Genomic DNA, 23,484 nt, shown 5'->3' with positions numbered 1-23,484 from the left:
GCTCTTATGCTACCAAAAAATACTATCAAGGAAGTCAAAAAGTCAACCCACAGAATAGGAGGATATATTGCAAATCACACACACACACAGACACACACACCCATATGTATATATATATATATAATTATAATATATTAATAAATAAAAATGTATAATATATTTATAATCTTTATCATAAATCATACATACCTGATAAGGGCTTGTACCCAGAATATATAAAGAACTCTTACAACTGAATGATAAAAAAACAATTCAATTTAAAAATCAGTAAAGTGTTTTAACAGACATTTCTCTAAAGAAGATATGCAAAGGGACAATAAGCACATGAAAAAATGCTCAACATCGTAAGTCACTAGGGAAATGCAAATCAAATGCACCACGAGATACTTACTACTCCAATCCCATTAGGACAGCTATAATACAAGACAATATTGGCTAAGAAATTCTCATACCAAGGGTAATGCCAAATGATGCAGGCACTTTGGAGAACAGTCTGGCCATCTTAAAATGTTAAAGATAGAGTTACCATATGATCCAGCAATTCCATGGTTGGTATATATCCAGGAGGAGGTTAATATATATTATATATAAATAAATATATACCTCACTATATAATTTAAAACATATGTATATATATATATATATAGAGAGAGAGAGAGAGCGAGAGAGAACAAGTGAGCAGAAACTTGGACACAAATATTCATGGCAGCATTATTTGTAATAGCTGAAAAGTGGAAACTACCCAAATGTTCATCAGCATGTTTATTCATGAAATGAATAACTAAAATGTTATATATCCATATAATGAAATATTATTTGGCAGTAAAAAGGAATAAAACACTGATACCACAACATGGAAGAACCATGAAAATATGGAAGTAAGTGAAAGAAGCCAGTTACAAAAGACCACATATAGGTAAATCTTTCTAGACAAATCTATAGAGACAGAAAGATTAGTCGTTGCTGAGGGCTAGGGAAAGAGAGAACGAGGAGTGACTGCTTATAGCTATAGTTTTCTTTTTGAGTGGTGTAATGTTCCAAAGTTAGACTGTGATGATATTTGCACAATTCTGTGAATATACTAAACGCCATCTAATTGTATACTTTAAATGGCTGAATTTTATGGTATGTGAATTATATCTCAATAATTTTTTTAAAGGCATTGTAACTAGTCAACAGGCCCTTGCAACTTGTCGAGTTTGAGACTCCAGTTTCATTCAAGTGAAGAATGAACAACTTTGGGCCTCCCAGGATAATGTTTCTTGAATAAGCTTTCAATTGGAATCACTGGCAACAATTCTGGGTGCAGATTTTGTGTGTTACCAATTAAGGGCAAAATTTTAAATAGTTAGTTAACCAGTTAGTTCCTGTGTCTAGCCAGATGTGGTGTATCTGTTTCATGGACTATCCGTGGGAACTGTTTGTGTCTTAGGCCAGCAGATCGTCCTCTGCTCTACAATATATTTCCAGGTCAGTTGCTTCCTCCACCAATTAGAGTGTGTGCTCAAGGGAATGCAAACTGATTTCAACATTATCTTAAACAAAACATAATTAGGAAGGTAAGCATCCTGCCAAAAAAATTACATAATGCATTCCAAAACTAACTAAAAATGAATTGTGGACCAACCATGCTAAATATACACATTGAGCATAGGTTTAAATGGTTAATAGTTATGTTAATAGTTACTAGTACTCAGGTAGCTTTTCTTTTGAAACTTATATAAATCTTTCTTTTAGGATTTAGACATTCTGCTACACAAATTTCACCAGAAAAAAGTTAACAAATTAAATTCTCAAATGTTTGTCTCACTACATGTATCCACTGCTTCTAAATCCTTACAACTCGAATGTTCAAACACCTTGCTATTCAAAATGGTCCCCAACCTGGATATCACCCAGGGAAGTCCACTCCAAACTACTGAGTCAGAATCTGTATTTTAACAAGTTCCCCAATTTGTGTGTACATTACAGTTTGAGAGGCGTTGCCCTCCTACCTCAATGTAGAGCAGCCTCAGGAAAACTAGGCAGTGGGCCGCTATTAGTAATCTTGGTTGAGACAGCATTGTAGCAACCTCAAAATGCCCCTATTTGATATAAAATGGGGAAAGCTATATACTTTCTCTCACTGTAAATATGCATGAAACACAGGAAAGAAGGCTGTGGTGACCAATCTTACTTAAACATCCTGGAGTATGGAGAGAGAGGAACTTGTTCCTTAGGAAAGCTTCCTTGCTATTCTAGTTGTCCCCAGACCTTCCTCCTGGCTTTGCCCTTTTGGGCCCAGCTTCACCGTTTGTGAAAGCCCAGCCTGGACACTTAGCTGTCAAGCAGTAGGTGGTAAAAAAGTCACTAATGGCAGCACAGTTCCTGAGTGAAAGATGAAAACCTCACTGTTCCAGGTCCACTTACCAGCATGGAAAGAAACAATCTAGACCTTAAATACAACTGTTTTCTCTCTCCCGGGTAGGTACAGTTCAAGTACAGGCTTCATATTCCTTAAAGAGTGCCAACTGTTCTAAAGCCACAGGGTTTGAATATATGGAAACCCATGCACGGTACCTTTGCCCCCCCCCCCCTCCCATTTCTACTTTCTGCAAAGGAAGTTGATAAAGCCAGCTAACCAGGATGTCTTCCCAAGCGCATCAGTGGTCTCCATGCCAGGGTGGGGTTGGAGGAAGGGGAAGGATTCAAGAGAGTCTCCTGGAAGATGATAATTAAGATGCCGATTCTTGGGTTCTGCCCTTAAGATTCTGATTCAGGGGGGACCTGGGTGGCTCAGTTGGTTAAGTGACCAAGTCTTGATTTCCACTCCAGTTCATGAGGTGGAGCCCATAAGGTGGAGCCCATGTGGGGCTCTGCACCGACAGCGGGGAGCCTGCTTGAGATACTCTTTCCTCTCTCTCTGCCCCTAACTTGCTCAATCTCTCTCTCTCTCTCTCTCTCTCAAAATAAATAAATAAACATAAAAAAATGACTCAGGAGGTCTGGACTTAGGACCAAAACTTAACATTTTAATAAGTGCCCTAAGCATTCTGATATAGGAGGTCCAGGCCTACACTTGAGGAAACAGTGAGATAATTAATTTAAGAAATAGTAATACCACCTTTGCAATAGAATGCTTATTCTTAAGAATATATTTCATTTTTTGTATTGATGTTGGTAATTTCCTATTTGGCTCCCATTCAGCATTTACAGGGCAACTAATATTTGCAGAGAAATGTACTACCTGCTGCTTTCCTGGTATATTTGGACTGGGTGGAGGGGATGGTGAGAGGAGAAGGGTGTGATCACAACAGAGAGACATTTCTCAACTTCCTAGGGAAATGATTTGTGAAACAGATTAACCTGAACAAGTACATTACCCAACAACAGTTACCATAATTTGCTAAATTTTTTAGGGCACCAAGGTACCAGCAATGTCATGGCCATACTGGCAGGAAGGGTCAGTTCTGTAAACCAAACTGCCTACCTTCTCCACTTAGTGAAATGACCACAAGGCAAGTAATGTCACCCTTCTGCAACTCAGTTTCTTCATCCGTAAAATGAGGACTGTAATACCCACCTCATCGAGCTGATATAAGGATTAAAATGAAATACTATCTAATCGATGCAGAGGGCTCCAAGAATGTAAATCCTATAGTGAAGTTTCATTCGTCAAAGCCACAAAACCATTGTGAGAACACTGAGAAATGTTTACAGAGGCTGATTTGTAATTTGATTGGTAGGTGAAAAGAGTGAAATTTAAACTTTATTTCAAACAGTTCAAGTGAATTATTGTGACCACAGTGGTCGTCGGTTTTTGTGTCTTAGGGTTCTCTAACCCAAGGCTGCTTCTTCAGGAGTTGGTGCTGCTGATGTCACGCTCGGTCCCAAAGTCCCGCTCCAAATCCCCGGTCTAGTGGGGGATGCGGAGGCACGAGGTCCCAGGCAGGTGCCCCTCGGGAGCAGGACCAGAGGTGCCAGGGAGCTGGACCCGGGCCCAGCCCCGAAGGTGCTGGGGCTGGCAGGGGACCCGGGCCGGCCGCTCAGCTGGGAGGATGCCGGCGGGCGCGGGGGAGCGTGCGCGGCCACGTGACAGCCGCTATAAGAGCGCTCCGGGCGGACGCTCAGCTCCTGCCGCGCCTCCTCGCTGGCCGCGCTCCCGCCCGGCGCCCGGCTTCTCCCAGCCACCAACCTGCGGCTGCGGCGGCCGCCCGCCCCTACCCGGCAGCACCATGACAGGTAACGCGCCTCGCCGCCCACCGACCCCGGACCTCCGACTCCCAGTCCCGCGCCGTCTCCCCGCCCCTCAGCCTCGGGGGAGTTGCCGGCAGGACTAGGACCGCCGCAAAGTTGCAGGCTGGCTGCAGCCGGGCGTGCCGCTTCCTGCGTCAGCCGCTGCCCGGCCGCCCCTGGCGCTGGAGCTGCCGCCTGGAGCCCGGGGCGCCGTCATGGGGGGCAGCCTGGCGGGGCCTGGGCCCTCTGCCGAAGCCCCCGCTCCTGCTTCCGTCTCCGTGCCCTTCCTCTTGCTCTCGCCGTGAAGGGCGGACGGGCGGAGCAGCTGCGGCGGGGCTGGGTGGGGGTGGGGAGCCGGCTCCTGGGGGCGCCAGTCCCGAGCCCCGGAGCGCGGCGCGATCGTGGGCGGCCGCCCCCGCCTCCCACAAGCAGGAACACCTAGAAGGGCCGGCCGCGAGACGGGGACGCCTGCGGCCCCGGCCCGGCACCTCCGCAGCCCGCCCCGGCGCTGGCCGCCACGCTGAGACTATTTTTAGGCCTTTGGGGCTGGGTTGCGGAAAGCCACAGCCAGGGGAGTGCCCTGGGGGAGCGGGCCCCGTGCGGAGGGCGTGCGCCGGCCCACTTGTTGCAGGGGTCGAATCTGCCCCGAGAAAAAGAAGCTCCAAGATAACCGGTCCTTCCAATGTTGACGAGGCTAATCGCGTGGTTGTTACAGCAATTGAACTGCTAAAAGATTGCAGATGTACCCAGAGTTCGGTTATATTCTACCCAACTGTCATTGGTCTTTTCTGTTCATTTGTAATGTTTGCTGGGTGTTCCAGCTTATGTTTTTAAGCATTTGCCCTGTACTTCGTTTTGGATATCATACATATCCTTGTTTCTTTAAATCCTGTTTACCTTATTAAACTCTTATCCAGGTTCCCCTGGAATCAGGACTGCCTTTCAGTTAAAACATTAGTCATTATCCCACCTCCGTCCCCTCCGCCCCTCCATATTAAATACTCTTGGACCGACTGCCTGAAATGTTGCCATCTTACGATAGTTTTAAGGAACAAGTAAAGGCAGACATTGATGGGGATGTCAAGTGACAGGTGTCATTGTTCTGAACTTTCCTACAATGTGACTAGGCAGGAAGCCCATGGCCCTTGAGGTGTTGAGGGACACCAGTTTTCTACAATTTAATAGTGAGCCTGTTTGGGAAGAGAGTCCAACAGGGTATGAAGATGCCCTCTGGTTAGAGGCTGGCTCATGTGCTAGCCCCTTTGATAACCTACAGCTTTCTCCCACTTCTCCATGGAATTTGCTCTGCCTCTAGCCTCCACATTGGAAAATGGGCAAGGGGAGAATGAGAAAGCGCATGACTTCGTGACAAAATGTCCCAACTCCTTGGTTGGACACAGTGTCCCAGGTGACCCCTGCCAAATGTATCCTATACATTTGGATGCCTACCAACTTGCCAAAATCCCCTTAGAGATAGAGTGCCCCAGAATCCTCCCAGGGAAGAACTGGAGAAATCCTAAAGGCTGGGTGGTGGTCTTGGGAGGGAGGGGCTTGTTCAGTAGGAAGAATAATCTGTGTATTTGCCTTCCCTTCTGGCAACTGAGTGATTATTGAGTGTGTGTGTTGGGGGAGGGGGGTCCCAGGGTGCAGGGTAAGGGTGCTGCTTGCTTCTCCAAGGAAAAGGAAGCAGGTTTATTTGTGATTACGAAGTGGTCCCTAAATCCAATTAACAGTGATTGGCCACTGTTCAGATAGAAGCACCAAGGAGGGAAGGCCTGTGGAGGTGATTTTTGAGCAGAGACTCAAAGTGACTGTTGAGATGTGGTGGGTGGTGTGGGAGCCTTTGCTCCAGGTTGAGGAAATTGTCTGTAAAGCCCGAGGCTCGGCAGAAGCCTAAGCATCAGAATGAAGAATGTGTCCTCTGCTTTCAGGTGCTCTCAGTTGAGGTCGTTAGTTGGATTTGTGCTTGGCTGAAAATACTTGTAGGAGAAACAGAAAATGTACTTCTTGATTTCTTCATTACCACCTGTTAATTGCCTGAGGTTCACCTGGTGTTAAGCTACCATTTAGTCTGAGAATTGTGCATGTTCGAACTCTAAATTGGATTTAATTTTTATAACTTACTCGGCCTGTGCTTCTGCCAAAGAATGGTCTTGAGTTAGTCTTAAAGTGGTCATTTAAGTTCTTCCCCCACTCCCAAAGAGGCTGCTCCTTCATTAACAAAGGAAATTGATCTCAGAGGAGCTAAGTTTTCCCAAGTTAGTGGTTGAAAAGACTCCTGGGGTAGTTTTCTCCGGGTAGGATATTATAATGAGTGTGGATTTTTTTTTCTCTTTGTATTAAGATCAGGCCTTTGTGACACTGACCACAAACGATGCCTATGCCAAAGGAGCCTTGGTCTTGGGCTCCTCTCTGAAACAGCACAGGACAACCAGGAAGCTGGTCGTGCTTGCCACACCGCAGGTCTCGGACTCCATGAGGTGAGGACCTCCCTGCCTAGCTGTTGGTGGGGCTCCCACATCCTTACCCCACTTCTGGTGTCAGTGGGTATTGAGGTCATTCCCATTCCAGGGGTTGAGCCGTAGGTGGAGAAGGATCAGAGTTGCTGAGTGAAGGATTCCTGGATCTGAAACCTCTTCCTAGCTCTTGGGAGATATTCCAGCTGATCTTCCTTCTGGAAGGTGCTATTCTGACCCATGCTTTAACTGATTCCAGCTGGGAGAAGGCCTCTCCAGTAAGCAAGTTTTCTAGGATGACCTGAGTGAAAGTTTTAGTCCAGGCATTCCTTTTATGTGGTCACACTTCACTTACATTCCTTTCCCCAAATGTAGCAGGGCTACTTTGTTTCCTGTTCCCAACTAGGGAAACCTCTCGGTGACTGAAAGTAAGGAACATTTTTCTCCATTGTCAGTTAACATTTGTAACCTAAAGACCTTCATTTACCATTTAATAGACTAGAATATTTACCAAAGGGCTCTCTGAACTAAGGATTATGCTAAGTGAGCCTCCTGGGGGTGGGGATTGGGGGACACACACTGCTTGTGATTGGGTTAGTTCACTTTGATTTGTTGGTATTAAATTTTGAAGTATTTGAATGAACTGCCTAGATCCTAATACTACAAAAATATCTGGGCACACTTACAGCTCTGTATGGTGTTTAGTTTTTCTATTTGTCTTAGAAATTGAAATGCACTTTTTGCAACTTCTTACAAGATTTGTAAGCACATGCCAGGGATCTCTGAAAAGGCATTACACACACACACACACACACACACACACACACCACTTATGTATATATAAATAATCTCAATACTAACCTTGTTTCTAAAGGGTAATTTAGGAAAATGCCAAAAAGACTGTTTCCTAATGTGTATGTCTTAATTTGCAGTCTATTTAGTGAGGATGTGTGTAAGAAGACAGATGGAGTCTTAGATCCCCCTTTGCTGTGGAAAATAGCTCTAGTGACCATTTATTTTGAAAAAGATCAAGTTTACTATGTGAATTAGAACATATTTTTCTACAGCTTGGGGACAGATAATACAACACCAGTTTTGTTCTGCATGTTTCATATTGTTATAAATTTGAATGATCTTTTTATCATATGTGTTCCCTTGTGCTGAGCCTAGTGTTTTATGGAAGTATACCCCCACTTAACCCACCTCAAGATTGCTTTCTAAAATAAATCTTGAGTTAATTTTGGGGACGGAGGAGTGTTGTACATCACAAACCACAGTGAGTCTCTCACCATGCCAGAAGTGCTAAGCATATAAGTGTGGGTTATATTCAGTGCTAAAACTTGGCAACTGAATAACTGAGTCCTTTAACTTCTTTTGGGACACATAGTTCTGTCATCTGCTTTAGCGAAAATGGGTAGTTGTAGGCTTCACTGCAGGTATTCTGTGCATTTAGCATCATTTATAAAAACATGCAGTAGCCAGCAAGCATCCATTCTAATGAAGTATCATTGTTAAATACATAGGCTGTTGTAAAGATGTGCTCTTTCCAAATGGGAGTCCCATTTTGACAGGCTGTTGCTACAATTTGCCTGGCATTCAGTGGTGTAATAAAAATTAGGAAACCTCTGTAATAAAGTTTAAGACCAGTGTTTCAGCCTCACCAAAGCAATTTTTATTAGTGATGTTAACTACATATGCAAATTAATACAGTTTGGCCTGAAGTAAATTAAGACCTATTTAAGATAGTATATCAAAGTAACAGATGGCTTTAGTAATTGACGGATAGACTAATAAGGCTGTAATAATGGATTACTTGTTACTTGTCTGAAAAGACACTAAGCGCGCTGTTTTCTGGATTTTATCTTGACAGAAAAGTTTTAGAGACCATCTTCGATGAAGTCCTCACAGTAGATGTCTTAGACAGTGGCGATTCTGCTCATCTAACCTTAATGAGGAGGCCTGAATTGGGTGTCACGTTAACTAAACTCCACTGCTGGTCACTTACACAGTATTCAAAATGTGTGTTCATGGATGCAGATACTCTGGTGAGTGTAAGTCTGATGACTGAAAAGATGTATATAGTAACTGAGACCAGTTAGGCATTTGAGGAACGCTCTTAAGACTCGACTGTAAAGTTCAGATAAAGCCACTCATTAAAAGCTTCAGGTGATGAAGGAGAGTTGGCCCAGGCTGCCTTACAGCTGTCATCCGAATGGTTAAGATCAGCAGCAGATTGCATCTTTTGTGTTGGATAACTTAGGGAGAACTTAAGAGTATGCTGGGGCAGAACATCTCTGTAATGTTTCCTCTCCCATCTCCCTTTGAATTAGGTCCTAGCAAATATTGATGATCTTTTTGAGAGAGAAGAGTTGTCGGCGGCACCAGACCCAGGGTGGCCTGACTGCTTCAATTCTGGAGTCTTTGTTTATCAGCCCTCAGTTGAAACCTACAATCAGCTGTTGCACCTTGCTTCCGAGCAGGGCAGTTTCGATGGTATGTGTCTGTTATCTTTATATTTGAGCTGTTAGTAACTTCTAGGGGCTGCTCTTCTCTGGGATCTAATTGCTTTGATTTCTTATGCCTGGAAGACAGCAACGCATGAGATGTAGTAAACACTGTCATTTGTTTTTGTTGGAAATACTGTTGTGTGTTCGCATACATGCCTCTTTCTTCTATTAAGTACATGGGATTAACCTAAACGAGGAGAGGCAGTTTTACACACCTGCTTTTAACTGGCTTTCTTGCATCTAAGAGTATGATAAATGAACCATGGTTATTTAAGAATTCAAAAGACTATTTTTAAAAGCTTTAACAACTATCTTGAAACCCGGGTAAGCTTACTTGGAAGAGCTAACAGGAGGACCAAGCATTGTCTCTGTGGAAATTGGAGGAACAAGCCTGATAATTTGGCTCTCATTCTCTTGGGAAACATTACAAAAATAGAAGATAGAAACTTTACATGATTAATCTTTGTCTCCAAGTTCTCATTCTCTGTAAGGCTGCACGTCAGAGTGGTGTTTGCAAGGCCAAAGAACCGAACATTGGCAAGGTCAGCATCTGTTTTCCATAATGTATAAGTGTATCTGTAGTTACACCTATATATAGAAAGGTCCTGACTATTTGTGGATTTAAGGCCCCACATCCTTTTGAGAAATCTAATCGAATGAATTAGATCTGTTTCCATTTCAGGCCAGTCTCTGAAATAATCTGGTTTTTTGTTTTTGTTTTTGTTTTTAACAACAACAAACCATCCCAAGACAAAAGCAGGTCTAACAGTAATGTTGATGGATCTTTTGAATAAAGAGGAAAGCCAGTTGTATCAAAGATGAAGGGTATGCTCCAAGAAGGAGCCTTCTCAGCAGTGACTTACTGTCAGATACTTGACATCATGGCAAAGAGCCCTGAGCCCTGAAGCAGAGCCTTGGCTCCAGGGGATTCTTTCTCCCCTGTCTCCTCTCCAAGAGCAGATCTGAGATTTGCAGGAAGTAGATCTTTTGAAACTAGGGGAAACCGCTTTCTTCATTTGACCTTGGGTTTTGCCCTCAATATAGATAGGAAGGTTCATTTCCATTAACTAGTTATAGAGTTAAAAGTCAAAATCTCCAGTTTGCTTGTTTTAAACTAAAAGATTAAAAGTTTGTCAGATTGCTGAAGTTAAAACATAAAGGTATACAAAGAACTGAACTTGGGTTGCTATTTGTTGTTGCTACTCACAGAAAATGGTCACTTGATTTGGGATATGCAGCTTTTGAAATGTCATTGAAAATAAGAAAGTGTAAGTCTCGATCTTGAGTCATGATTTGGCTAGTTTATGCTCTATACCAGGAGCTCTCCACGTGGGTTTGCTTTGGCTTCCCAAGGGACATTTGGAAACGTCTGGAGACCTGTTGGGTTGTGACAGCTGGGAAGAAGGGTGCTTCTGGCATCTAGCAGGTAGAGGCTAGGGCTGCTGCTCAGCATCCTACAACACACAGGGCAGACTCATGACAAAGCATTATCAGACCCCAAATGTCAGTAGTGCCAAGGCTGAGAAACTTTGTGCTAGGCCAAGACACTGCATGCTCTAGAACCACGAGCAGGAATATGTGAACTGTAATGAATGGCAGCATCTGAAAAGTGCAGTCTTCTGTTAAGCACCCTAAGTAAAAAATAACATGTTGAACGTTCACTGTGGTCAGGGCCAAATGCAACTTCTTTTCTGATGGACTTTTTTTAGCTCCATATAAGAAATGAAAAGTGTATTAGTATTTGAGTTCAAAACATACGTTTCCCTATTTGTGCTGCTATTACTAAAACCTTTGCCATAAAAGGAAGAAGGTGAGCGTACTTTCAGAGGAAGTCCACTGTTAACCTTCCTGGCAAAATATAGCTTTCTTCACCTCCTCTGCTCAGATTTGAAGGAAGTAGGGAAATATGCCAGAAAATTAGTGTAAATTCTCTGCTCCAGTAAACACACTGCATTCTCAAGTAGATGGAGCAGCCTGAAATCCCAATGATTGTAATAGCGTAAAGAGAATCCATTCAATTTCTAATCCAGAAGAGTACTACTAGATTTTGTTGAGAGTTAAGAATTTGGGTACCAAACCTGGTACCTGTACCAGGTTACAGTTTTAGCATATAAAACTAATTGATTAACTGGTAGAAACCAATCTGGATCATCTACCTTGTTTGAGATACAGGAGGTACTAGAGGAGTTGATGAATTCTTTAAGAAGCCAGAATGTGTGAAAAGTGCTCAACTAGAAAGCACTGTCTGCTTTTTCAGCCAGAATCTGAGACCACTGAGAGATTCCCTGTGTGCCTGGTAGCATATTTTAGTCTTCAGCAAGGTTTCCAGGAGCCGGTCTTCCTCTAAGGTGTTCCATTTCCTGGCTTGTTGGTGGCGAAGGATAGAGTTTTCTCTGTTAATAGAAATGCTTAACCAAAGGAGTTGAAAATTCAGTTATGCAGATGGAAACTGACAGTTATTCTCAATATGTTGTTTAAATTCAACAGAAGACTAGCAGCTCTTAAATGAAAGGTAGTTTTCATGTTGTGTGATAAGCTTTACTTCCCAAAGAAAGTTCACAACATACTGGGGAAGCCTGTTCCACTCTGGAGAAGTTTACTGTCCTATTGAATTAATACCTGTACGACATAAAGACTTACTAGACTTACACGTAACATTTCTTTGTGAGCTACATCTCTTTCTCATGACAGTGGTAACCTTGCTTTGCTTCAGATTTTCAGTGCTTTGCCCTATTTTGTTTAGATGTTCTGTCCTAGGCACTGAGATAGGAACGTTTTCAGATGTTTCCTTTCACATTGTCTAATCTCCATAAGTATTCACCATCCACCTTCATCCCCTATTTTTACTCCACAGGGGGCTTAGGACCCAGCATCTTTAGACTGGTATTAAAGAAAACCCATTTGTAGGTGATTGTATCTTAGTCTGAATATCTTGCAAGTCCTGCTTAATCTCTTGCATACATTCAGCAAAAACTACGGGGCCTGGTGTCTGCTGACAAGCCACACAGGCTGCTGATGGCTGAGTGTTGGCAGCTGCTTTCCCAGCCCTTCTAATGCAGAGGAATGTGACTGTCATACTTCTAATCACCAGCCCTCTAATTACTACCTCCACCGCCCCTGCCCCAGGGCCTCTGGCCAAGAGAATAACCCTAAAATGGCAATCACGCTAGACACTTTGACTTTTCTTTCCAAATATAAATAGAGTATTAGAATTTACGAGTGACTTGCACACCTCGTTCATGACTGATGTCTGATTTTCCGTAATGAAGCGTCTAAGTTCTATACCGTTTGTATTTGCAGACTGTCTTGGCACTTACGTCATAGCTGACGTTACATGTTTCCTGAAAGTTGAACAATGGCTGTTGTGAAATATATATGCACTAACATTTTCGAGAGCGTGATATGATCAGGTTAATTCAGGAATGAGAGGAAGAGAGCGATTATATTAGATACTAAGTGACAGTTTTGTCTCTACATACTCAAGTGCGATGAAGATGATGCACTTGGCTCTTGAAACCAATCTGAATGCAAGTTGAGGCTTATTTTCTTTTCTGTTACTCTGAAGCCTCCTAAATTAAGGGTACTTGTACAGTTGAAGAGTTTAGTGCTTGATAATTACTGTGTTAAATTTTATCTGTATGTGTTTCAAAAACCTAAGTCAAAAAGAGGAATTCATATTTTCCAACTTGGAATGTTCTTTTGAAAAAAATTTGGAGATTATGTTACTGTAACTTAAACACCCAAAACTTGTTATTGGAGTAATGAGATTTTGGTCTATGGTTGAATTTTCAGAAAGAATGGGAGACAATAAATTGGAAGTAGAATATTAGCTATGACTTTAAGTAGAATCCAAGATCTTCTGTGAGATCCTTATACCTACATGTTCCATATCCTGAGTGGTCATTGAGACCCTTAAACTAGAAGACCTTTTTTCTCTGCTTAGAGATGTAGTAAACCAAGAGAGTATGAAAAGTTGTTAAAATAACTTACAACAAAAGATTTGGTGTTAAATTCTTATAAATTGTAAAATTGACCTCCTTTTAATCTTTGAAGTTACCTAGGCTTCAGATTGGACCTGCCCAAAAAAGGAATCAAGGTGAGAGGTATTTCCAGATAGCACTTGTCTTGTTCAACCCAAATGAGCTCAGAAATTCAAGTGTGCCTCACTTGGTTTGCTGACTTGATGGGCTCTACCTTGACAGCTGCCTGGAGGCTTGCACCAGCTGCCCAAACACTAGGCTGCTTGTGGCCCGTAGGGTATTTCATCAATTGCTTTGAAAATTACTCCGTTCTCTTGCATTTATATCATTTAATTGATCGAGTAATAAGTGTCTTGAATAAGTGAAAAAAGCAAAAGTCATGACATGTAATATCAAGACAAATGAGCACCCATGTTTTTTTCTCAAGAGCTATTTTTATCTCATTGTACCCATGAGTATTTCTTTTAAGTTAGCCATCTGTTTGTCTCTAGCCTTGTAACCAGCAGATCATAAACCCCGTGAGAAACTGACGAGGAGGAAAGGACTAATGGTCCATGTTAGTATGTACAGGCTCTTCTGGTCGTACTCCTTTTTTTTACTTCTTTCTCAACAGTCCTGTGAGGGTACTCATTCACCCACTCACTCATTAATGTATTCATTTGACAGGTAATTATTGAGGGCCTGCTGTATGACTAGTACTAGAAACCTCCTATAATGATTCAGGACAGCAGCTTGCCCAGTGTTCCTTAGCTGCTGGCAGAGCCAGGTCTGAACCAGACAGTGTTCCTTGACTCTGTAGCTGGGGTGTGTGTGTGTGTGTACGTGCGCTTCTTCTCTCCGCTAGTCCATACTGCAGCATTCACAAAAATGTACCCTGGTGATGATACAGGATGGAGGAGAATGTCTATTACACAGCCCTTATTACAGATTAATTACTTAAAATTCCTTCCTCTGAGTGGTGCACAGCTGATACATTGTGCATTGTACAGATAAAGAAATGGAAGCTCAAGTCTACCACAAGGAGGCTACAGTTACGGCTTACTAGTCTGTAGTCTACAGCTTACTGCTCTTTAGTGAACCACAGTATCTAGAAGTACTTTGTCTTTTTAAATCAGCTGCACAGTTGATGGTCTTGCATTGGTTTGTGAGTCTGGAAGAATTCTTGGAAGTGTTACTCGCTACATGTCTTTAGTCCATTCAGCATTTACATAATTTACTAATCTGGGCAAAATGCTGAATTTAATGGACAGCAGTAGACTGGTAAATAATTGACTTCTATCCTTGCCTCTATAAAGCTTACAGGAGACCTTACAGGAATTTAATAACTAATTACATAACTCATATAATCATGTGATTGTGATTCTGATAAATTCAGAATGCTAAGCAAATCTACACTAGGAGGACCTGCCTTAAATTGAGAAAGTAAAATTTAAGCTAAGAATAAAGGCTTCCTTGCATTTTTATATTATTTTTTAACATCTTGATTAAGAATCTTTCTTTAAAAGAAGTAAAAAAAAAAAGCTATAATGAAGTGGTAAAAATCAATTTTTCTTGACTTACATGGGTTGAGGCCGGTGAGATGCAGTGATAAACCCAAATTTCAAGTGCCTGGATTTCCATGAACTACCTGGGGTTAATCCTCTCATCTTTAGTAAACCTCATGGAAATATTCCCAAGATCTGGGCCATTCATAAGCTATAATCCTTGGCATGCTTGTGGTAGGCAGAAATGATATTAGTATATTGTAGAAGTCAGTATTAACAAGTGAGTCACATTTTCATTTCAGCACTTGCCTATATTTCTCATAATATTAAGTATATTTTACTTTATTTGCTTAGTATCTGCTCCTGTGCTCCTTTATTAGATTGAGAACCATTTGAGAGCTGAAACTTCTCTTACTAAGCATCCTATCCATAATGCCTATACCTAATTTAGATAACTTCAGACATTTTCTATAGAAATGACACTGAGCATTGCATTCTCTGGTAAGAGTTTAAAAAAAAAAGGGGGGGGGAGTCATTTCCTGGGGTACCTGGGTGGCTCAGTCGGTTGAGCGTCCAACTTTGGCTCAAGTCATGATCTCAAAGTTCATGAGTTTGAGCCCCACATCTGGCTCTCTGCTGTCAGCGTGGAGCCAACTTCGGATCCTCTTTACCCCTTTCTGTACTTACCCCACTCGTGCTCACTCTGTTCCTCTCAAAGATAAATGAGGGGCACCTGGGTGACTCAGTCAGTTGAGTGCCTGACTTCAGCTCAGGTCATGATCTCATGGTTCATGGGTTCGAGCCCCGCATCAGGCTCTGTGCTGACAGCTCAGAGCCTGGAGCCTGTTTCAGATTCTGTGTCTCCCCCTCTCTCTGCCCCTCCCCCACTCATGCTCTCTTTCTCTCTCTCTGTAAAAATAAACGTTAAAAAAATTTTTAAATTAAAAAATGTTAATTTTTTTTTAAAGAGTCATTCTCTGAAAGATTCTAAACCAGTGCTTCATGTATTCTAATATGCAAAGAAGTCACCTGGGAACTGAAATGTGGATTCTGATTCTGTAGGTCTGGGTTGGGGCTTAACATTCTGCATTTATCAAGCTCTCAGATGATGCTCCTGGTGCAGAGACCTGGACCGCTTTGAGGAGAATGATTCTAGGGGGAACATTCCTGTGGCTAAGCTACTAGCCTTCATGTTTAAACCAGAATTGACCCACCCTCCCTATTACCCACAGTAGGCAAGACAACTGCCAACAAACTATGGAAGAGCACAAAAACAAATGCACAAATTTGAAAGACAGCACTCCACTCTATTTCTTATAAAATACTAGACTGAGTTACTGATAAATGCTGTGATGTGTCTATGCTTACCAGGTTCATGACCCTGGTCAAAAGGCCTGGAAAATACCTAGTGGTTATAAGGTTATTACTATACTTGGGTAGCCAGGTGGAAGGATGATGTAGAATCTGATCTTTGCTTTTGTTTGCAAAACAGGTGCCATGTGTCCCTTGTTCCTTTTCCTTTCTAGCTCTCACCTGTGTTGCCACGCCCTGGCCTGGTGGATCACAGCTGTTAATCATGTTTGTCGGTTCATAGATGATTGAGATTAAAAGTATCTTAACCTGTCAGAATAAATAATGTTGCCTCGGGAAGTCTAAAATGTGCTGGACTAAAAAGTCCTGGGGGTTTTGTAGTGAAAATTTAGCCGTCTTCCTCGCATCTCCCGTATGTTATGTAGCACAGATGTGCTTAGATTTGCATTCTGCTTTGAGTTGTGCTCTTAGGGACTTCTAAAAAGAAGCTATTGATAACATTAAACATAGATTTTTCTGATGAAGTTAAAACATTTATTTGCCTGACCTTGAAATATGGAAATGGGCATTTGGAAAAAGAGGTTTGGAATGCTAAACTTAAAAATCATATGAGAAGCTACAGCCTTCCAGGCAGAGTTCAATTCTGTTTTTAATCCACAATTTTTGGCTAGAAGTTGACCCTGTGTAGTCACAGAATGAAGTTAGTGGCCGTGGAAGTTTCAAGGTCCTTGCTGCATGTTTAAAGATTTGATGATTGGAATGGGTTCCACTGACTCACAAGTTGTCTCTGCCTGTTTCATTTCTCTCGTTGCCTGTCTCCCACAGGGCATCTCTGCCCTGCTGTGGCACATGGCTGAGGGACTGATGATGTTTGTAGGGTACCTGAGGGTAAACAGAAACAGCCTTTTGTGGCCAGAGGCAGCCGGCCAGGGGCTCTGAGGGATCAACAGCTCTGATTCCTCTTTACCAGGATCATCCTGTCCGATTGGGAAGTTCTGCTTTACAACTACTATTTTGACCTTCATGGAATTAGATTTCTTCATTGTGCTGCGTGTACTCAGTAGTCCTTTTCAGTAGAATTGCTTAATTTCAAAAAGGTCTTATAATGTGGCGCTAAGAAAAACTAGTAGAAAATATATAGCATGATCCCCAATTTTACAAACTTCAGAAACAAGTGAAACTACATATGTTGTGTGGGGATACATACATATGTGGTAAAACCAAGGATATCAAGATAATTAGAAACAAAACTCAGGGGCACCTGGGTGGCTTAGTCAGTTGAGTGTCCAACTTCGGCTCAGGTCATGATATCCCGGTTCATGAGTTCAAGTCCCGCATTGGGCTCTGTGCTGACAGCTCAGAGCCTGGAGCCTGCTTCAGATTCTGTTGTCTTCCTCTCTCTGCTTCTCCCCCACTCACACTGTCTCTCTGTCAAAAATAAGTAATAAAATAAACATTTAAAAAATCTGAAAAAAAACCCTCATGATTAATAGTTACTTCTGGGGGAGGGGTAGTGGGATTGGATTAGGGAGCACACACAGAATTTAAACAGCATTGGTAATGTACAAGTTTTTAAATTGAGCATACAATTTTGTGCTTTATAAACTATACATATAATTTTCTCTTGATAGCTTCATACTTCATAATGAAAATAAGTTAACAGGTAAAGAATATTTAGAAAGAAAAAGGCTTAGCACAATTCTCATTCTTGCCCTTCATTATACTATTTTAAAGTTATAAAATTACAAAAGTAATAAAACTATACTAAGTAAAAGTCATGGGGAGAGCATATCTGTAATACCAATCACCTTATATACTATTACTGTTTATTTTTTCCAATACGAGTGTTTATAGTCTTAGTTATAATGATGTGTGTCACTGTAAATCATTATATTGCATGGTGGACTGATCATCTTTATAGCCGTTAGTTTTAATGGCTGAATAATATTCCCATGAGTGGTTAGTATCCTAATGTACTAACCATTCTGCTATAATGGGATATTCAGGTTCTTTCAACTTTTCTGCTATTAAAGAACATCAAGTATATTCATTACATTAAGTAACTTACGTGTGTGTAAGGCATTCTGCTAAGTGCTAGAATTATAGTACTAAGCAAAAGGAGCCATAGTCCTTGTGGATTTAGAGTCTGATGACTAACAGTTCTTGATTGTATTTTGCATTTTAAGCACATTAATCCTTAGACTTTCAAAAAAGCTTATTTTGAGAGAATTGTAGATACACATGCAGTTGTAAGAACAATACAGAAGGGCCCCATGTACCCTTCACCCAGTTTCCCCAATGGTAACATCTTACGTAATTCCACACACAAGAAATTGACATTGATGGGATCCATCACCTTTCACATTTCGCCAGTTTTACATGTTTGTGTGTGTGTGTGTTTTCTATGCAATGTTATGTGTGTAGTTTGGTGTGACCACCAACACAGTTGAAGTAGAGCAGTTCCTTCACGGGGATCCATTCTCCCGCTTTATGGTCATGGCCATTTCCCTTCATCTCCCTGCTCCTTAACTGCCGGTACCCACAAGTTCTGTCTTTATAATTTTGTAATGTAAAGAATGTTCTATAAATGGCACAATATAGTATGTAACTTTGCAGGACTGGATTTTTTTTCATACAACATAATTCTCTTGAGATCCATCCAAGTTGCTGTGGGTTTCTGTACTTTTTTCCTTTATATTGTTGAGTAATGTTCCATTGTATGGAGGTATCACATTCATACACCTGTCGAAGGACATTTGGACTGTTTCCACTTTTGTGCTGTTATAAATAAAACTGCTGTAAACATTTCCTCAACCTTTATTTTTGATTATTATATGTAAAGTAAATTAGTAAACCTTTAGGTCTCTGTACCTCAACCACCACTGTCTATGCCCACAGTTGGGGTGTCTCTTTGTAGAATCCCAAGTAAGCCTCTGATGAATGGGTTTAATATTTTGTGTCTCAACATGTTAAATGTTGATATGTCAATGCAGCTAAACTCTGCTCTTGTTCACGTAACCAGTGAAGCACATCCTGATGCCATCTTTGTTGTCCTTTAGAACTTATGAGGGTAAAATCTTGATTTTCTGTTGAGCTGTTTGTCCCTTGAGGAGTGGGGAGCTATCAGAGCCTCCTAATACAAAGAAGTTATTCCATAGACATTTGTACAACAAATACCTTTGGTCCATAGAGTTGATTGAGGGTATTTAGAAAGGATGAGATATACGGAAAATGGATAAGGTACAGTTGGACTTCAAACCTAATGCTTGGTCTTCCTACTTCGTTCCAAATATTAAATATCCAGATTGTTTAAGTCTTTCAAAACCAGTGAAAACCAAATAATGACAGCCAGTTGAGCCTGCTGTATATTTAGGAAGGAAACTGGGTCTTGGGGCAAAGGAGGAAAGTAACTGCTCAGGTTACTAGCCTCATACTTCAAAAGAGCAGGATTCTCCCTGCCTGCCATCCCCTGTGCACGTGTGTACACACACACACACACACACGCATGCACACGCACCTATATACCCAAACTACTGTTTTGCTATATAGGAAGACTCTGGCTCTGTGCATGTTTTCTGAACTCTCATGAGCCTGAAACTGAAAGGACATGGGCTATGTGACAGAATATGTTTTCAGGTGGCTTAGTGACCTGTTTGGTTATTGATATGTTTATGATTTAGGTCAGGTGCTTAGCTGTTTAGATTTTTATTGTTCTTGTTTTGAATGAATGGCCATGGTTGGCACTTTCCAAGGAAAACCTGAAGATCAGGAACCCCCAGTGGCTGATCATGTACTATGCTGTGTGGTTGTGGTCCCAGAAATGACTGGCCTGGACCTGTCCAGAGGCTTGGTCGGTGGTAGGAAAGTACACTGGGGTGATGTGTCCTTCTAGGTCTCTGTTGATGAGCTAGTGGTTGGGGGCTCTGGAAAACAATTCCATTATCCCAGTTTGCTCTCTTTGCTTTTTACTACCCTCCCTTTCCCCCATTGTTCTTAACATAAAGTCCAAAATCTGTAACTGAGGATAAGGTCTATAGTGTGAGCCCTGTGTGGTCTAGTCCATGCCTGCCTCTCTGAGACTCCCCCGGTGCTCTGTAACCCCTTCCCACATTCTGCAGTCCACTTACACAGGCCACCTTCATGGTCTTCTTACCACAGCTTTGTGTTCCTGTCCACCTTGGATCTTTGGTACATCTGTTTGTTCGGCCTAAAACACCATCTGCCCTCCCCTTCTCCTCCTGTATTAGTCAAGTACTCCTATACACCCCTTAGATCTTGGCTTCAATACAACTTCCTCATGGAAGCCTTCCCTGACCCCATATATGGTCTTGAGCCACTCACACGTGCCTCAGCACCCAGTACTTGGTTTTGCTGCCCTTCTCCCCATTTGTGATACTGTTTATGGACTCTTAATATGCTGGTACTAGTGTATATTTCCTCCTCCTGCCCTGCCCATCATGAAGATCATGACCATTTCTTTGTTCACTGTTGAGTCTTCAGTACCTGGTACAGTGACTAGCACATAGCAGCTCCTCAGCAAATGTTGAATTAGTGAATTAACTAAAAAAAACTGGTGACCTTGGTAGGTTTAACATGGAGTTTCTTATTTTAACAATGGAATTCGTACCTGTTCTTAAAGATCCAGTTATACGTTTATATAAAAGTGATATCTCTTTGAAGTATATAACTAATTCTTTTTTTTTTCTTTCAGGTGGGGACCAGGGTTTACTGAACACATTTTTTAGTGGCTGGGCAACAACAGATATCAGAAAACACCTGCCATTTATTTATAATCTAAGCAGCATTTCTATATACTCCTACCTCCCAGCATTTAAAGCGTAAGTGCAAATGGTTTAACTGTTACTGGAGATGGTCAGGGCAGGGGAGTGGGATTTAAGATTTTGGGGGTTCCTCATGATCATTCTGAGGGCAATAACAAGTGGGGACTTTGGGGGAAGTCTTTCTCTTATGAGAAACATGGCTGTATCTGGAAAGCCCTTGATGTTATCAATTACTTTGTTTGCGGTGACCCAGAGAGCACTTACCTGCCTTATGGGAAAAGTTTCCCATTAAATAAACATTAAAAAAATAAATAAAAATTAAGGGGCCCCTAGGTGGCTCAGTTGGTTGAGCGTCTGACTTCAGCTCAGGTCATAATCTCACAGCTCATGAGTTCAAGCCCTGTGTCAGGCTCTGTGCTCACAGCTCAGAGCCTGGAGCCTGCTTTGGAATCTGTATCTGCCCCTCTCTCTGCCCTCCCCCACTCTCACTCTGTCTCTCTGTCTCTCTCTCTCAAAAATAAACATTAAAAAAAAAGAATACGTACTTTGGGCACAAAAAAAATACATACTTTGGGCACAAACCCAACTTCTGCTTCATATTGGCTGCTGAGCTTCAGCCCCCTCACCTCTAAAATGAGGGTGTTAATAGCTTTCTCCATGGTTATTATGGAGACCAAGCAAGTGCTGGCAACAGTGTGGTGTCATGGTCAAGAGCAGGGACTGTGGAGTCAAACCACCTCAGTTCACATTCTGGAGTAGCTTCTTCCTGATTGGTTAATAATTACTGAACTTGGGGGAGCCTGGGTGGCTCAGTCAGTTAAGCGTCCAGCTTTGGCTCAGGTCATGATCTCATGGTTTGTGAATTCGAGCCCTGTGTCGGGCTCTGTGCTGACAGCTCAGAGCCTGGAACCTGCTTCGGATTCTGTGTCTCCCTCTCCCTGCCCCTCCCTTGCTCACACTCTGTGTGTATCTATCTGTCTCTCTCTCTCTCTCTCTCTCTCTCTCTCAAAAATAAATAAACATTAAAAAAATTAAAAATTACTGAACTTTGTAGTTCACTGGAAGTTAGACTAGTTACTGAACTTGTCTGCCTGTGGGTCCTCCAAAGCTAATTGTGATCACTAAGGGAGGTAATTTTATGAAGTGGTTAGAAGAGGACCTGACCTACCTTTAGCACTCAGTAAACGTCAGGTTATTAGTCCTTTTTGTTTGAGAGGTGGTCTAGCAGAGTAATTTCTGAAGCCAGAAAAGCAGGGTGTGTGTCGTCACTCTGCTGTTTACCTACTATATGGCTTAGGTTCTGTGCCTCCATTTACCCATATGCAAAATGAGAAGGAAGAGAATACCTACCTTCTGGACTTATCATAAGGATGAAGTGAGTTCATACATACACAAAGCGCTCAGTGAACATCTTGTTTTTGGCAGCATTACTTATTTGGCACTCCCCCTGGTGTGGTTCTGATTTAGCAATTAATACAACCTAGTTGCAGTGCTTGTCTCAGTGAGGGCCTGAGCCCTGTTCTTTAGCCTCTGACTCATTTGTGTTGAACGAAGAAGATGATTCAGGCTTCTTGAAAGGAGGCCAACCTGTCAGGTTGATCTGAGACACAGCCGTGAGCAGCAAAGCTCTTCATTGAGTTGGGCTCAGCTCTCCACTCTCTGTCCCACATGGGCATTCCTGAGTGAGCAGAAAACAAAAGGCTTTATTTCACTCCTCATGTTTCATTATCCAAAGTCCTCTCTTTAAGTCTCCCACCACAGTAATGAGCATGTCTGGCTTTTTGTGGCAGAAGTGTTTCCTTTTCTGTTCTTTTCTGGGAAAACTCTGTCAACATTCCCCCAGATAAGGGTCTCGAGTATCTTGTGTTCTTTCCTCCCTAACTGTTCTCTCTCGGTATATGTCTCCAACATTTTATAGGTTCTTGATTGTCTTCCCTGTCTAGAACGAAACAGGCAAACTCTGAAACATACCAACTGTAGTCTGAGTAAAGCAAGTAGAACAGGATTCGTTACCAAGGGGTGGATTCAGAGAAGCATTTTTTAATTCCCCTTCTTCTTATTATTATTTTGTCTCTCAGTCCTTGGCCTTGTCAAGTACCAACCTGTCTTGCTTGGAAATGTGGGCCTGATTCTTTTAATTCGTATTGCCTCATAACTCGCCCTACTACTTTCAACCGTGCTCCTGCATACCATGATAGCTTGACCCCCTAGAACTGAATTTGTTATAATAGGGCAGTCGCTTAATGTAATTGACTAGATTCAGCTGAGCAAGCAAAAAAAAAAAATGAGAGGGTGAAGGAGCAAGAATAATTAGTAGTGTGAGCGATTCCACCCACCATCCCACTTAATTCTGCACAGTGAGCATGTGTCTTGCGATGAATATGTTGGGGAGGCATGAATCTGAAATTCCTTCCAGTTGGTCTCAGTTCCTAAATAGTCAACCTAATGTTTAAAGGTTTGTGTTTTTCGTGTAATGTGGCCCCTGATGCCTAGCAACTGTCTCCCCTATGGTTCATTTGGACTCCATTTGATTTTCTCCTTATTACCAAAATTGAACACACTGTACCTTTCAGTGATACCCTTGTTTGCACAGATGCTGCTTGCGTTTGTTTTGTTTTGACAAAGAAGAACAAGAAGCAGGTAGAGTGGACTTAGGTTTTTTGTGGGAAGAGGGACTCACTTGCTAGAACGATGGCCCCTCTCTCAGAAACCCAGTTGTTTTTATATCCTCTGAATGAATTTCCCAGAAA

The 23,484-nt window shown here is 42.0% G+C and overlaps 1 protein-coding gene across 2 annotated transcripts in view; it reads left to right on the top strand.

Moving 5' to 3' along the window:
- Nucleotides 1-4,098: 4,098 nt before the first annotated feature.
- GYG1 (glycogenin 1) overlaps nt 4,099-23,484 on the top strand; it is a 34,532-nt gene continuing 15,146 nt past the window's right edge. The window contains exons 1-5 of one of the 2 annotated variants that reach the window (XM_042954749.1): nt 4,099-4,221; nt 6,560-6,695; nt 8,542-8,716; nt 9,002-9,164; nt 20,665-20,791. In XM_042954749.1, the coding sequence (XP_042810683.1) occupies nt 4,215-4,221; nt 6,560-6,695; nt 8,542-8,716; nt 9,002-9,164; nt 20,665-20,791 (608 nt within the window). In that variant the 5' untranslated portion in view covers nt 4,099-4,214. The remainder of the gene's footprint in view (nt 4,222-6,559; nt 6,696-8,541; nt 8,717-9,001; nt 9,165-20,664; nt 20,792-23,484) is intronic. The other variant, XM_042954750.1, reaches the window with a different exon arrangement.

The sequence above is a fragment of the Panthera leo genome, chromosome C2 (genome assembly GCF_018350215.1).
Source record: "Panthera leo isolate Ple1 chromosome C2, P.leo_Ple1_pat1.1, whole genome shotgun sequence".
Lineage (NCBI taxonomy): Eukaryota > Metazoa > Chordata > Mammalia > Carnivora > Felidae > Panthera > Panthera leo.
This window is presented reverse-complemented; position numbering and strand designations above follow the sequence as displayed.